Raw genomic sequence first — 15906 nt, forward strand, 5'->3', positions numbered from 1 at the left:
AACGGTTTGCATTACTTTTCAGACACTTCCGACAGTTTAAAAAAAAACTTGAAAGATGAATATTTATTTATTTTATATGTACAAACTACACATGCAATAAAAAAATATTTAAAAAATTCTTTTTTTTTTTGAAAACGTCGAATTTATCTTAAATTTTTTAAATAGTATAACATCAATGTTAAATCAATAATATCAATAAACGTGACGTTTCGATGATTTGAAATTTGTCTTAAAGGCCTCTACAATATTATGAAAAAAAATTATATGATACCATTTAAAGATTTAAGATAACTTTGATTTTTTTTATAAAACAAAATTTTTTAAATGTTTTTTATTGCATGTTGTAGCACTTGTAGCCTGTATGAAAAATACATATTCACCTTTTAATTTGTTTTTTAAACTGTTGGAAGTGTCCGAAAAGTCGTGCGGACAGACCTTTACGCTGAACACCTCGTCTATATATATATATAAAATATGTATATATACAATATGTTATGAAATGATCACATGAGAACTATGGATCATAGCACACAGAGAAACTTAAAACGTATCTAAGCATTAAGCGAATTAATCAATCACATTAGAGATCGTAAAGGTATATCCACACAAACTTGCATAGCCGCATAAACATATGCATAAACCAAATTATCCAATCGTATTTTTTCTTATAAAGACACACATAAAATGTGATTGGATAATTTTCTTGCATATATTTATGCGACTATGCAAATTTGTGTGGATATATCCTAAGACCATAACGTAAACAGTAATCAATTCAACATGTTGATTTCTTTATTGCTACGACTTAGAATCTCACTTTAAGAAGTGAAAATCGAGCCAATCTTGAAAAAGAATAGCACTCTCGGAGTAGCTCAATTTTCAATCTTTAAAAATTACATTTCATTCATTAAAGTGACAATTTACTCTAAAAGTTAAAATGTGTGTGTGTGTGTGTGTGTGTGTGTGTGTGTGTGTGTGTGTGTGTGTGCGTGCGTGCGTGCGTGCGTGCGTGCGTGCGTGCGTGCGTGTGTGCGTGCGTGTGCGCATGTAAAACTCTTAACATTCTTCGCATTCTTAAATTAACTATCACAAATTTAATCGCGATGTTAGATTATCTTAATTTCTTTATATCTTTATTTCATTTTCTTAGAGATACTTCGAAATCGCCCAATCAAATCGAATCGATATACATATAGAACGATGACCTGATTCACACTGTAGGCCCGCGCAACGCCTGTCTTGTCGAACACCTCGCGACCTAATTTTGCGAAAGGCCTTTCAGAAACGTCGACATTTAGCTAAGTACATATCATTCCTGCGTGCGTATGTGTGATGCGTCTATGTGTATATATACGTGCAACCGCGTCAGGGATGCATCATTAAAGCGGTTAGATGGAATGAAGGCGTAGACCGATTTCCGAGGATGGTGCATTTCAGCTACGTTGCACGTTGCACGCCTATTAACCACCGGAGCGATATCAAGGGTCAAATCTCGATGCGAGTTCGATTGAGTACGCGTTAAATTTCATTCCTTGCTGAAGAAGATTATTGCGTCTCGCTATGATACTATTAAAGCTACTATAAGTGATTGAACTAAATATTGCAGCACATGCGAAAATGTATACAATTATAATTATATAATAACTGCAGGAGCATAAAAAGAGGATAGTAATAAAAAATTCATATAATATATATTTATATAACGATTTATACAATAAAGAGAATATATTAAAAAATTATTTTGCTTCGAAATTAAATTTTAAAATAAAATAAAATGTATAGTTTATATACAGTTTCTAGAAACTCAGATTTAGAAGTGAATTTGGCGTCCAATCCTTTTCACATAGCTATTTTAGTTTTCTCTCTAATAGTCTTTTCCGCAGAGTACAATACTGTCTGGTTGTTGCGAGAGAGAATAATGCGTACAGTTCCGTTGAAACATTCCATGGAGATCTATATCGTATGTCTTGTGTCTCTGTGGCGGCAACTCGATATGCAACATCTATATCAATCTCATCTCCTTACGAATCACGTTCCCAATAATAGACGCGACCGGGAAGAAGAAACGACTCGTTTCAGTTAGTTGTGGATGGTAAAATTGTCATAGAAGAACGAAATGGAGTTATTAAGACTCTAGTAGTATTCTCTCTGCATAGATAAAAGAACATTGCACATTTTTTTTTTATAATGTGAATTTTGTAATTTATATTAATTTAAAAAAGTTTCTTCCTACCATCTTATTATTAATAACTTTAATCATTAAATATATTAATAATTAAATATATTACCATCTTTTTTCTAAATATTTTTTAAATTTAAATAAACATTCTTTTAATAATTTCGCAAATAATGATTTTAATACCAAAAAGTTACTATATCATAAAAAATTTACTGGCAAATTATAATTTATCAGAAAAAATTTTCTGGCAAATTATAATTCTCCCAGTAAATTTTTTATAAAAGCAACATTTTAAAACTTTGATGAAACGTTGTGAACATTATTTGTCCATTTTACTTTGCGCATACAATAAAAGAATTATAATATCCATAATTATTCATAATTTATCTATTGTTTCTTATTAATATTTCTATTGAGTGTAATTCATCCGTTATAATCACGTCTTATCCCATCTGATATTTGAATAAAGCCTTGTGTTCGCTATCTGAAGGGTTAAACCTCCCACACGACGTGGATGACGTGTCAAATTTGAGGTACCATTTGTTCATTGGCCTGTACAATAGGAAATTCGATAACAATACCAAATAGCTATCCATTTCAAATACAAGATAAAAAAGTCGCCGAAAGGGAATATCACAAATATTCTTATTACAAAATATATTAGTAATTTATACTCAACAAATTCTATTACGTATTATTATATTATATTTTTTTATCTTTTTGCTGCGGAAAAATCATTTCCAGAAGTCTGAACAGGTCATTTGTCAGTTTGAGATTCTGATGTACATTTAACAGCCGGTTTATTTGCCTGTCCGTCTGTCAGTTAGTGAGAAATGAAACACATGTAATTGCCAAAGCCGACAGAGTCGCGTATTGTGGACGAAATTAGAATGACGAACAGAGAATCTTCATAAAGTTCAGCAAAAGCATCTCTTTTCTGTCAGTGAAATTTCGCCGGACAATTTCCATGGTGATGGAATTTTGCCTCCATAATTACATAAGTACATCATTATGCGATTATATCCTGACTCGGAGTTCGCGTGAAAAAAACTCGAAGTTTAATGGGCTATTGTGTCGAAGAGTGTAATTTGAATGGATCGATTTTCGATCTGTTATTGATTATAGTTTAATTGATTATGGTTTTATTGAATCATTAGTCCATTCGTTATCGTGTCACTTGTGACAAGACACATTCAGCATGAATTATATATTGCTTAGAATGCAGGAAAGAAGAGATAGCGAGAGAAAAAAAGAGAGAGGGGGAGAGAGAGAGAGAGAGAGAGAGAGCAAATTAAAAATCATTATACATAAAAAAATCGTAGAAATATTTAAAATAAAATAAATTATATTTTTATATAATTTTTTGAAACAATTACGTATAGAAATGGTTTATATTGGGTAATAAAAAAAAACAGTAGGATAAAGTCGCCTATTATGAGACATCTTTTTTTAAAGGCTTGTAATTTATTTAATATTTTGTAACCTTTATGACAAATTTATAGGAAATATATTTAAGTTTTATCGTTAATCAAAAGTTAGCAGTCGATAATAGCTATACTTTGTTGTAAATGAAATTTTTTTATCAAAATTGCCGATTTTCTTTTAAAAAAAGGATTCTTTATATAAAATACAAGGGTTTTCTTTTATGAGGTAGTATCCCATAACACAGAAAATTAAGGAAAAAATAGAGATAAGTTTTTTATATACACTTTTATTATATTACATGCAAGTAGAAACAAAGAATTAATAAATATAAATGTTATACATAATAATTATATAATTTTTTGATGTGTATGTATGTGAGTATGTGTGTATGTGTGTGTGAGTAATTTTAACAATAGAATCGTCATTTTTAACATTTTGTTCGTTAGTATGCTTTGAGATATTGAATTGTTTAGATGCTCTCGTATTAGCTAAGAATACCTTGAGTATCTTATATTACGACTTCCATGCCTTGCAGTTTTACGATCACCAATTCTAATCTTTACACTTAAACAAATCATTATATCACATGTTTTTTTCTAAATACGATCTTACTCGATGATCATTATATGCATCATTATATACTTTATTACCTAATATTTATTTTTATATAATAAAACAAGATTTAAAGACTAACCTCAATAAAATTGACAAAATTTGACAACATTCAATTTCACAAATCTTTTTTTGCAATGACTACACGCATGATCTAATAATAAATTTTCTACTAAACAAGTTTCGCACTAAGAATAAAAAGTTCATAATAGAACCAAACACATGCGCTTATTAGTTTAGCAATAAAAAACTATCTCATATTAAGAACCTATTCTAATAGATGACTTTACTCTAATATATAATACCTTGTAGTCTTAAAAATTACAAAAATATAATTTACTAAATTAAGAAACTATTAAAAAATTTTACTTATGTAAACAAAATTTAATTATAATAGCATTATAATTTAATTTTACTAACAAACGTAAAGAAATATTATAACTAATATTGCGAGCATATATTTGTACATAATAATACATATATAAAATATGTATAACTATACAAACAAAAAATAAATAATATTTATAAATTTTTAATTTTATAAATTTTATAAAAGATATTTTATCCCTAAATAGTAAATATATTTTATATATACATATAATATGCTATCTTCATATAATATACTTTCTTCATATTCACACGCCACAGAACTTCTTTTTCCTAGAAAAGTGAAATTCTCATTGGTTGAAGAGATTGCGATAATATATCATTGTTCATCACTGATATATTCACTTGTCGTTACCCATCTGTTTTCAAAAGAGAATGAAAATTGGACCACAAAAGTGTTGAAGATATTTCCCCGGAGACACCAAGTAACGAACGACATATTAAGACGCAGCTTTAGTTCGCAAGATTACGCGATGCGAAATAAGGTCGGATTGTCTTGTATCTCCGATTATCCTGCGCGCGCGTGTACATGTACAGGGTGATTAGTAACAGAGAATACGCTGCTGATATGTATACAGTTTAATTGATAAATATCTTGTAGAGAATAAGACTTATGAGATTTTTCACTTAAAATTTTAATATTCAGTATTAAGAAAGGTTTTACAGATTTTTGTACATCATTATATACAATAAATAATAAAACACAAAACATTAGACAAGATAAATAATTTTCCAAAATCATATGAAATTTAAATAGATTTACATTTTAAAAACATATTATATATTATAAAAATATATTATGTAAATTTAAATTTTCTATTGAAAATTATATTCCTAAAATAGATATCATATATATATATATATATGATATCTATTCTAGGAATATGATTTATATACATTATATATTTATACACATAAAATTCTTATTTCTAACTTTAAAATCATTTTTTAACACATATACGTTAATTTATCATAACATTACGTACTATTATTCTACATATTAAAAAGATTATAATATCTAATTTGAAAAACATAAATATAGAATCTGAATATTTTTTTTCGCTTATGTAAGTTTATATTTAAATCCTAACAAATTGATACGCACTTATTATCAAGGATTAACTCTAAAATTCGCCGGCCCTTACAATTTCTCGCTGAAATCACCCTATATGTACAAGCACTTCTTATATCTTGATAGACGAGAGCATTGATTGCACGAAAGCGCTGAGCATCGACCAACCAACCTAAATCTGCCTCAGTACGCCTGAGCACGCGAACCCTTCAGCCTTCTGTCTGGACGGACACTCTTCCTTCCATTCTCGTATTATCTAAACAACAACTACTCCGTCTCTCTCTTTTCCGAATATAACCCCAAGTGAATTCGCTCTGTCTGCGGTTTTCTGAGTCCCGATGCACATTCACAAGAGTACTTAGAGATTCACGATTTCTGTGTATTGATGAAACTTTTAAGTCTCCATTACTGAACTATCAAAACAGCTCGCACTAAAACAATTCTTTTTAAAGAAATATTTGTTTTCAATTTCAATTGCTCAATAAAAGGGATTAGATAAAAATGCGTATAAAGAATATTTTAAAATATATATTAATATATAAAATACCAAAATATTATATTTTTATAATTATTTTGCAAAAGTGACTTATATGACTTCTATTTAGCTATAAGCCTCTCTACTTAATCAAAATTTAATGAATAAATTATAGTACTATTTTTGCATTTTATGAAGTTACAAGAAAAAATTTACGCATTTATTTTGTTTAGCTAAAAAATGTGTTATGTATATGTTAATGGAAGGAGGATTGACTAGACTGTGAGTCCTCCTCATTATTAACGACTAATTGACTTAAATACGTAGAATTTATACGTACAATACTAAAGTAATTTTGATTTTTGCGCTGCATCCCTTAAAGTATTTTTTTCTTGAAACAAACAATTTTGTTCCTATATATTCATTTCTGAATCATTTAAAATTGCAAAATTACACGTATTATTTAACTATGCAATAGATATCTTCAATTTATGCTTCAAATAATTTTAATTTTTGCAACCTTTAAAAGACTTCTCTCTTGACATCAGAAATATAATCAGCATAAAATGTTTTTAAAATGAAAGAGATTATTAAATCAATTATTCATTATAATTAATCTACAACTTATGCACTTTTATATCCACGTGGTCGGTTTTTATACTGTACCCTTTAAACAAATTTTATGCCTCTAGTGTTGATAGAAAAATTTCTTAGTGATGCTCATTTCATGAGATGCTAAAAAGTAGCATCAGTATAAATAGCGTAAATCCTGTAATTAATTTTCTGAATTAATTGTTACTAACACGTAAAAGAGGACAGATTCACTGACAACATTCTCAATCCTTCCATAGGAAAGAATTATTGTTAGAATTATTGCTAAATAGAATTATTGTTAGAATTATGCTAAACAAAATGGGCGCAAAAATTTTTTCTGTGGATTTATAAAATGTGCATAAATAGTGCATTGTTATATAATTTACGCACGCTATTTTTAGGGCATGGCCAGATTCTGGTTCTAGAGACTCTAAACTAGACAGACATGCTTATATGTTTACATCGAATGTTTCAATTAAATTTTAATAAATATAATTTAGTAAATTTTTTCTAGTTTAAGTGACAAATGTCTTTACGTTTTATGAGTACTATTTTTTGCATATAAAGATTATTATTACTTATTCCTCTCTCTCTGAAAAGAGAGCTTTTTTTACGACGGCAGAAACTTTCTCGCGGAACACTGACTGACGAGATTAAATGGCCAGTGCGTGTTAATAGCTTGTAGAAAAATTTCCGTGTATGATGATGTTCGCTCGCAGTGCGATTATCACAGTTGTGCGCTACGATAACAACGCTCAATGGCACGTTGTGCAAGGTAATTATATCAGAAATTGGGTAGGCCGGCTTTTAATGGCTTTTGCAGCTCTCGGGAGAAACTCGAGAAAAAAAATGCGATGATATGAGAGGTAGAGAGAAAAGGGGGAAGGGGAGGACAGCAGACAATAATTTTTCATTAAATCTTGTTGAATTCATCGATTAACACTTTACGATCTGAATTTTTATTGCTAATTAATATTTTTATTTAATTATATTAATTATATTCTTAAATGTATTATAATGAATTTATAAATGCAGAACAAATCAAGGATTAAAATAATGTAAACAAATTATTTAATAATTTTAAAGTTATTTTATTTTTTTTCTAACTTGATGTATTGCATTGCATCGCGAAATTTATCCGATTCTTTCACTCATTTAAAGAAAAATTGTCATTTACCAAAAAATTTCTTACCATGTCAATACAGTAAAATGTCTCGATACAGTACAATCATTTATAATCATTTATAATCTTTATAATTTCAAATAGAGAATTTTTCCACCAAAATTAAGAAATAATTTAATGTATTTATACAAATATATGATTAATGAATTATTTGTATCAATTTGTTTTTATTATATATTGTTAATAAATAATTATAATTCGTTCATACACATATTTTTGTTATAATTATATTCATCCAAAATTTGTTAAAATTAAAATACTTTGATAAATTTAAATCGAGTCATACAAGATGAAATAGAAAAAAGTATTAAATTATATTGTATTTCAAAAATTAAATAAAATCATAAAATATAAAATACAATGATTGAATTGCTCTTCTTTTAATTTTATAACTTTTAAATCGTGAAATTAAAATTATTAAAATAAAAATAAAATAGAATAAAATAAGAAAGAAGAAGAAATTAATTACAAAAAGAGAAATTAATTATAGAAATTAATTATCTTATATGAGTTTCCGTTTAATTTCAAATAATCAACAATCAATTTGACTTCGCTAAATTGCAGAGTGGGATTGTTACCAACCCACGTAACTAATTAAAGGTTGAGAGTTATGTGTGTAACTGAATCTCCCATTAATATGTATTTTCATAGAAAAATATAAAATTGGTATTAAGTATACTAGAAAAACCATTATAATATTAATATTATTATTAGAATTGCATTTCAGATCTAGTTTACATTCTATAATGATAATTATGTAAACAACTCTAGTCTCGTTGAATTTGAATTAAAATTTAAACCAATTCAACGCGTGTAATGGAATGTACTATGTTAATACTCATGCTTCATATTCTACATAAATCTACGTTACACAACGTGCATATTTAATACATAATTACAGATATAATAATTATTCATAAAATTTCCATAAAGAACTGCAATATTTCCGTCCATCTGATAACATAAATTCCATTATCTGATAACATAAAACCTTTTGTAAGATTTCTTTTATGTGAGATAAATTAAGATTTATTAAAAGCTTTAACTGTGTGATATTAATTGTAAAATATTAAATTTCTCAAAAAGTCGGCATCACAACGTAATTTGATTATTTTTGTGTTTCAGGTACTTCGATACGACAGCAAACAAAAAGTTGGCGGGCCGAACACAAAGCTGCGAGAACACTCGGTATAATTATGGGGGCGTTTCTCCTTTGTTGGCTGCCATTCTTCCTCTGGTGAGCATCAAGTAAAAAAAATTTAATAATTCAATTTCTTTAAAAAAGATTTTTTATTTTCATTAGAAAAAAATAGTCAAAAAATTTTCAAATAATTTGATTAAGATTTTATTTTATTTCTAATTAATCGAAGAGTTTGTCGATGAAAAGGGAAAGATAAAGATCAAGATGCCAATGAAATGTAAAATAGAAAAGCAAATCTTTGATTTACATCTTTAATTTAAATTCTCATTAATTCAAAGAAAAAAATGGAATCAATTCAATTTAAATGTTTGTAAATTAAGAATTTCAAAGTTTGTAGAATCAAATTGAGTAAATAAAGTGTCTATCTTACAAGGCAATTGTCGAAGCTGTCTTTTACCAATTTTGATGGATTTAAGATATGTTGACTACTTATCTCAAGGTTTAAAGATCTCCTAAAGAAAAGAATTTTTCCATTTTTGATATTTTCAAAAAAATATGAATACACCGTTAAGAATATAAAATATTATAAAACTTTTATATAAAACATTTTTTCCTCATATACCTCATAGTTTCAAGGATATTTGTTGAAAAAATAAAAAAGTTATTATTTTGGGTGTTGTTTCTCTAAATTTTGAGATAAGAAGATAAAAAATGGGTTTAATATTTTTAGATAGTCTGCAACATATCCAAAACTCATTAAAATCGATGAGGAACAGTTTCGATGATTACCTTAATCTTTTAAAATATATTAAATAATAATAAATGAAAAAATTTGTGTATTAAAAATTTATTTAAACTGTATTCTCTTACTGATTGTGTATACACACACACACACACACACACACACACACACACACACACACACACACACACACTCTAAAGAAATAAGTCTCTAATGACGTCAACAAATTCTTCTAAAAGAAACACAGAGAAGAGCTCGATCTTATCAAACAAAATAGTTTCAGTGAAAATTCATTTAGCCCACTTTACTTTGTAGAAATTTTACTGTGGAATTTATATATCGAATTGTTTTATCAAAAGTAAAAAAGAAGGAAAAAAGAGAAAGAAAGAGAAAAAAGTCAAAAGCTTTGCTGATGCCAAATGTCTAAAGTTAGCAGAGGAAAAGACGATCTCGTACGCCCCATGTTTTATTAATGCAAGCTCGGAAAGTGCATCTCTATGGAGTTTACCGAGGGCTTACCCTACTCTCTCCGCAAGCTTGCTCGCAGTTTGACTATTTGCTTGACTAAGCGTCACGACCGTAACGGAATATGAAGGTCTCTCTTAGAGAAACTCGAGGGACGAAGAAAAAAACTTTGTCTCAAAGCGTTTTCGATCCGAAATTCAAAATAGATAATACGGGAGACAGATATGGTCTGTACGAACAAATTGGTAGGTATCTCGGAAATTTGTTTAGTCTTGGGATGTGTGCAAATCCCTTTAGGCATGCAATAATTATACGTGATGTGGTCACTTACCACTTAGATGAGTTTATCCCTGAAGGAATGGATTTTGCAGTAAAACTATGTTTTAGGATTACGTGGAAAGTAGCAAGAATAAAGGAGTTTAAAATAGAATGAATAAAAGTAACTTTAATTTTAAATTACTATGAAAAGTTCGTCATTTACAGATTAACTCCTTAAAGTGGCTATTAAAATTACATTAAAAAGATTTAATAAAGCATCTTATAGATAGATAACTTTAAAATTATATTGTAAAAAATATGATAAAATTAGAATTAATTATATCCTTGTATATAAAGCCCATATTATACCATTTTATTTTATTTCTTAATAAAATACTACATATTAAATAGGTTCTTATTGAAAACGTTATAGTAGTAATTTCGTTAAATATAGCAAATGATGACGATGAATAAATATGTTCGACTGAAGTTCCGCCGGAAAATGAGCTCTCTATGGAAATAGAGCGAAGTAATGCAGATATATGGACGTGCAACGGAACACCTCGATTTTGCAACTCGATTTTTATTCATGCAAATGCACAAAGCGCATCACTCTACTGACCTAAAAGCTCGCGTTAGTTTCCTAGTTCGGCCATTTTCCGAATCGCGTTATCAACTTTTATACAATCGATTCACTTTTATCGTATGAATTTAATGTGTTTTTAAGAAGATATCCAAATACCAGTACGTAAACCTCTTTAATTCGCCCTTTAACGTTTATAGTTATTTACATTTTTTTGTATCCAATCTCAATAATCTGCTAATATTTTATATTTTTATTTTATTATGTGTTCGATATTGTATGTTCTTCTTTCTCCATGTGATATATGTTTCGTGAGACGTGCGACAGAAATAACAATAGAGATATATTGGAAAACAATACAACGAGATAAATCCGGAGCGGATGTAGTTGTACAGAAGAAATCAACTGCGTTTTCAAAGTTCAATTTGTTTGATTGATATCGGTGGCTTTATAATTTTCGTCAAACGGAGATAACTGTGACCACAAATCCACGTCGATCCATTTAATATTGCACTATATCGGTATCAATGCTTTGCACATTAATAATGATACGACTATGTGGTCGAAAATACGGTTGCATTACGTTTTTAGCTTTATTTCGATTTATATAGAATATGCAATATTCCAGTCAATGAGGCAATTTTTAGACATACATGAAATACATAAAATAAGCTTTCTTTTAGAGAAAATTGCGCTAAATTTTGCAATAAAATATATAGCTTTGAAATTATTCGTTGCTTTTTTCATATTTCATTAATTTAATTTTGGAATATAAATTAGAAATAATTATATTAAACTGTAAGCATCATTCCTCTTAATTTAAACTAGTAATTGACGTGATAACTTTGCTAATTACTGGAACAGTTACAATAGTTTCTGTTTAATAAATATATCTTCAGATTGACTTTATTGAACTTATAGGATTTATGTTGCATTTTTGCAAACGTAATAACACCTCTAAATCACAGGAAATTTCGAATTTCGTTACAAAATTGTGGGTGCTACGTGTGCTGAATTCAGGACATGAATCTTATTTTCACGTTGATTTTCACCCACGTAGAAAAGGCAATATTGAAATATTGATCCGAAATCTACACATAATGTAGCAGATGCATGTATATGCGAAATACCCAGCGCAGATGTCTGTAGAAAAACAGATGAGGCATACGTTTTTCTCCGATGTAGTTTTGGCATAAAACAAATCCCATAAATATCTGAGCTCTATATCTGTATTTGTGCTTTTAAGATACGCTAACACCACACTGAGGTACATGTCCTTATTGAAAATTATAGCGCACCGTATTTGACTGATCTATTCTCTTGATCTTTTCCCTACAGATTTACACTCTGTCTCGATTATTGATGTTACCACGGCATGATCGTCTTTAATGATTTACGTTATTGTGTTATTTATAGTACTGTATTTATTACAAAAAAATAAAAACCACCTTTTTTTACATAACAAATGATTTGATATAACGAAAGAAAGTAAGGATAATATATATGAATAACATATCATATTTTTTATATTTTGTAAAATTTGTGAGAGTTATTTTTCATTTATACATATTTTTTAGATCAATTATATATTAGAGGAAATCTCCTTATTATGAGATAGGCGCCTAATATGAGATAGCGGCGTTTCTGTTAAACTAATAGACGCTACTTATTGGTTTCACCATAAATTTATTATTCTTTGATTGAAAACTATTTAGTAGAAAATTTATTATTAGATCATGCCTGTAAAAATTTCTCATCGTAAAAAAAGATTTTAGAATTTGGATGTCTTTAAGTTTCATTAAGATGAGCCTTTAAACATTGTTTATTATTTAATAAATATTTAGCAATAAATTCTGCATGTAGTGATGGAGTAAGGTCGTACTAATACGAGAAAAATACGGGATATGTTAATTACTTAATTACAAAAGTTAGATTTGATGATTGTAAAACCGTAAGGTGTGAAAATCGTAATATGAGATACTCAGAATATTTCTAATATGAAATAACCCTTGCATGTTGTTGAGAAAATCATTGTCAAAGTACAAATGTTATTGTATAATAATAAAAAGGACAACCGGAATGAACGTCGAGTGCCTATTTCTGTGATGCTTGATTTCAACTACCAGAAGACGAGTTCTGAGTATAATGTATCGCATATTCATTTTTCGCGCACTCTGGCTGTGTTTGTTGTATTTAAGAAACATTAAATAAAGTTTTTTAGTTACAATACTGATATATAATACTTTGCGTTTTATTATTTATTTCTCGGGGCATCTCATATTAGGAGCACAATTTTTTGACTTTGCGATTTTTTGCTCACTTTTACATTTCTTTAATTTAGAAAAAAATGGAATTTGAATTATATATAAATTTTATATAACATTATTTTAAAGCTTATTAAATTCCCTTTAAAATGACCTATTTATTATTTTTTTTAATTCTGCTTATAGACTTTCAGCATTTACCCAAAATAAACTCGATATCTCATAATAGGTGCCTTTTCTCTATGCCTTTTCGAAAATATTAGGTTAAGTAAAAAGTCATCGCGTTTTTTTAAAAGACATCTATCAGTAAAAACCGCAATTACTTTCTTACCAACAATATAAATATATCTTGATAGAGTAAAGTTTCAGCTTTAAAAATCTCTTTTTTAAATTATACGATACGACAATTTTTAATGGAGTTATGAGCAATTAAAGTCAAAATAATTCTTTTATTTAATCCGCGATAACTCAGTAATCAAAAGTCGTAGGAATATTTAAAAAAAACGATTTTGTAGGGAAAGTATCAAGCTTTCACGATAGGTAATCGAAAATTTTCTCAAATTCGTTTTGGACACGTTACAAATCCACAAAGTGAGAAGAAAATTTTTCGTCTTTTTCAGCTCGTAGTTTTTGGTATGTAAAAATTATCAAACTCATATAAACTTAAAAAATGTGATAAGCTTTTAAAAGTAGAGATTTCAAGCTTTAAAACCCTTTTTTTAAATTTGAATTTCATTCATTATTGACGAAGATATTGTATATACAACTTTGAGCTAAAAAATACGCGATGACTTTTTACTTAACCTAATATGTTAAATCATATTGTGGTTCTTCGAAATGTAATTCTAAATTCAATTCTTTCAAATATGGATTTATAAAATTGGAGATAATTTCTTTATGTATATTTATGTAATACTGAATTTTTAAAAAAGATATATAATTATATACTTATTATATTTACTTATTAATACTTATTATATTTTATATAATTATATAATACTGATTATACTTGATGTTTAAAGATTTAATAAAATTTTTAGTTTTGAATGTAAAAGAAGTGAGCTCTTTTTGTTTATTATTCTCCAGGTATCTGACAACGTCATTGTGCGGCGAAGCCTGTTATTGCCCGGATACGGTGGTATCGGTGCTTTTCTGGATAGGTTACTTCAACAGCGCCCTAAACCCACTCATCTATGCGTATTTCAACCGCGACTTCCGTGACGCCTTCAAGGATACCTTAAAGAGCGCCTTACCCTGCTGCGCCAACTGTTGGAAGACACCCTCGCAATTCGTGTAGTTTGACACAATTCCGAAAAATCCGCCTCCAAAAGGCGAGTTCTAAGTCCTTTTTTTCCTCAATAAATTTTCAGCGAAAATCAAGCTTTGTTTCGACGATTTTTGGACGCCAATCGACGCTATTCGCAATTGACCCTTATTACTCGAACATATTGACTTCACACATCGCTTCTTCGTTATTCGTAACATGGTGCGTAGCACACGCTGTTAATCATTACGTTGAATGTCAATCATCGTGAAATGTGCATTTTGTAGATCGCGTTCTTTGCATAGCAGCATGTATAACAATTTCTGCTTCAAAGAAATATATTATATATTGTTATTTTTTATATTTTATATAATTTTAAGCAAAAAGAAAATGAAACATGCACCACAAACAGAATTAGAAATTTTTTAACTGGAAAAATATTTAATTAAAAAAAAAAATACTTTTTGTAAATATTTGTGTGCAAATTTATGATTGGGTGAAGTGTTTTAATTTTAAATTTAATAACATAAAAAATGTAATATTAAAATAAAATGAAAATAACATTGAAAATATAAAATTGTATATATTGAGAGAGGGAGTAAAAATTTGCGTTAAATTTAAAGGGTTAATCGCGAATCTGCGGTCTTTAAAATGTGAGTTCCTAAATATTACCGTAGCCATCGTTCGATAGAACGACGATCGGCGGCGCGTAATTGCCTTCCACATAATCGCATCCCGAAATACATCCGGTAATGTGTAATCCATGCTATCATACCGCCTCGGGAGGTGCGCGACAAACGCTTTAGAGAGATTCGAGATCGAAATTAATGCTTTCCAAGAGCTGAACCATTAAAACGGGTATTAGCGAATATAATCGACGCTATTACCGAACGATTATCATCAATATGCTTCGATCTGCGTGACGATTGCGAGGCTTAAACTCGGAATCTTCTTTTGACGTCGACGATAAAAGGAATCGATCAAATATCGTAATAATTAAAAGGATTTTTGGAAAATTTACAGCAGCGGTTATTAATTAGCGAATATTCGCAGAAAATTAACGAAAGAGGAAATTGATTTATATGGAAGTTTTCAGAATATATACCTATCTAATAATTTTCTCCAGCCAAAATAAAAATATTAATTTATATAAAAGTAAGATATTTGCAGAAGTCTCTTACAGTCAACATTCGCACAAAGAGAGAAACGCCGGAAGTTACTTGGAATGCGAATATACATATATATATATATATATATTGTAT

The 15906-nt window shown here is 28.7% G+C and overlaps 1 protein-coding gene across 2 annotated transcripts in view; it reads left to right on the forward strand.

Annotated features, from left to right (window-relative positions):
• The window catches only part of LOC108752607 (octopamine receptor beta-3R-like), a 104175-nt gene extending 89300 nt beyond the window's left edge, over positions 1-14875 (forward strand). For both annotated transcript variants that reach the window (XM_018493554.1, XM_018493555.1), the window contains exons 3-4: positions 9053-9164; positions 14467-14875. In XM_018493554.1, the coding sequence (XP_018349056.1) occupies positions 9053-9164; positions 14467-14677 (323 nt within the window). In that variant the 3' untranslated portion in view covers positions 14678-14875. The remainder of the gene's footprint in view (positions 1-9052; positions 9165-14466) is intronic.
• The last annotated feature ends 1031 nt before the right edge of the window (positions 14876-15906 follow it).

Source organism: Trachymyrmex septentrionalis, unplaced genomic scaffold (assembly GCF_001594115.1).
Source record: "Trachymyrmex septentrionalis isolate Tsep2-gDNA-1 unplaced genomic scaffold, Tsep1.0 scaffold60, whole genome shotgun sequence".
NCBI lineage: Eukaryota > Metazoa > Arthropoda > Insecta > Hymenoptera > Formicidae > Trachymyrmex > Trachymyrmex septentrionalis.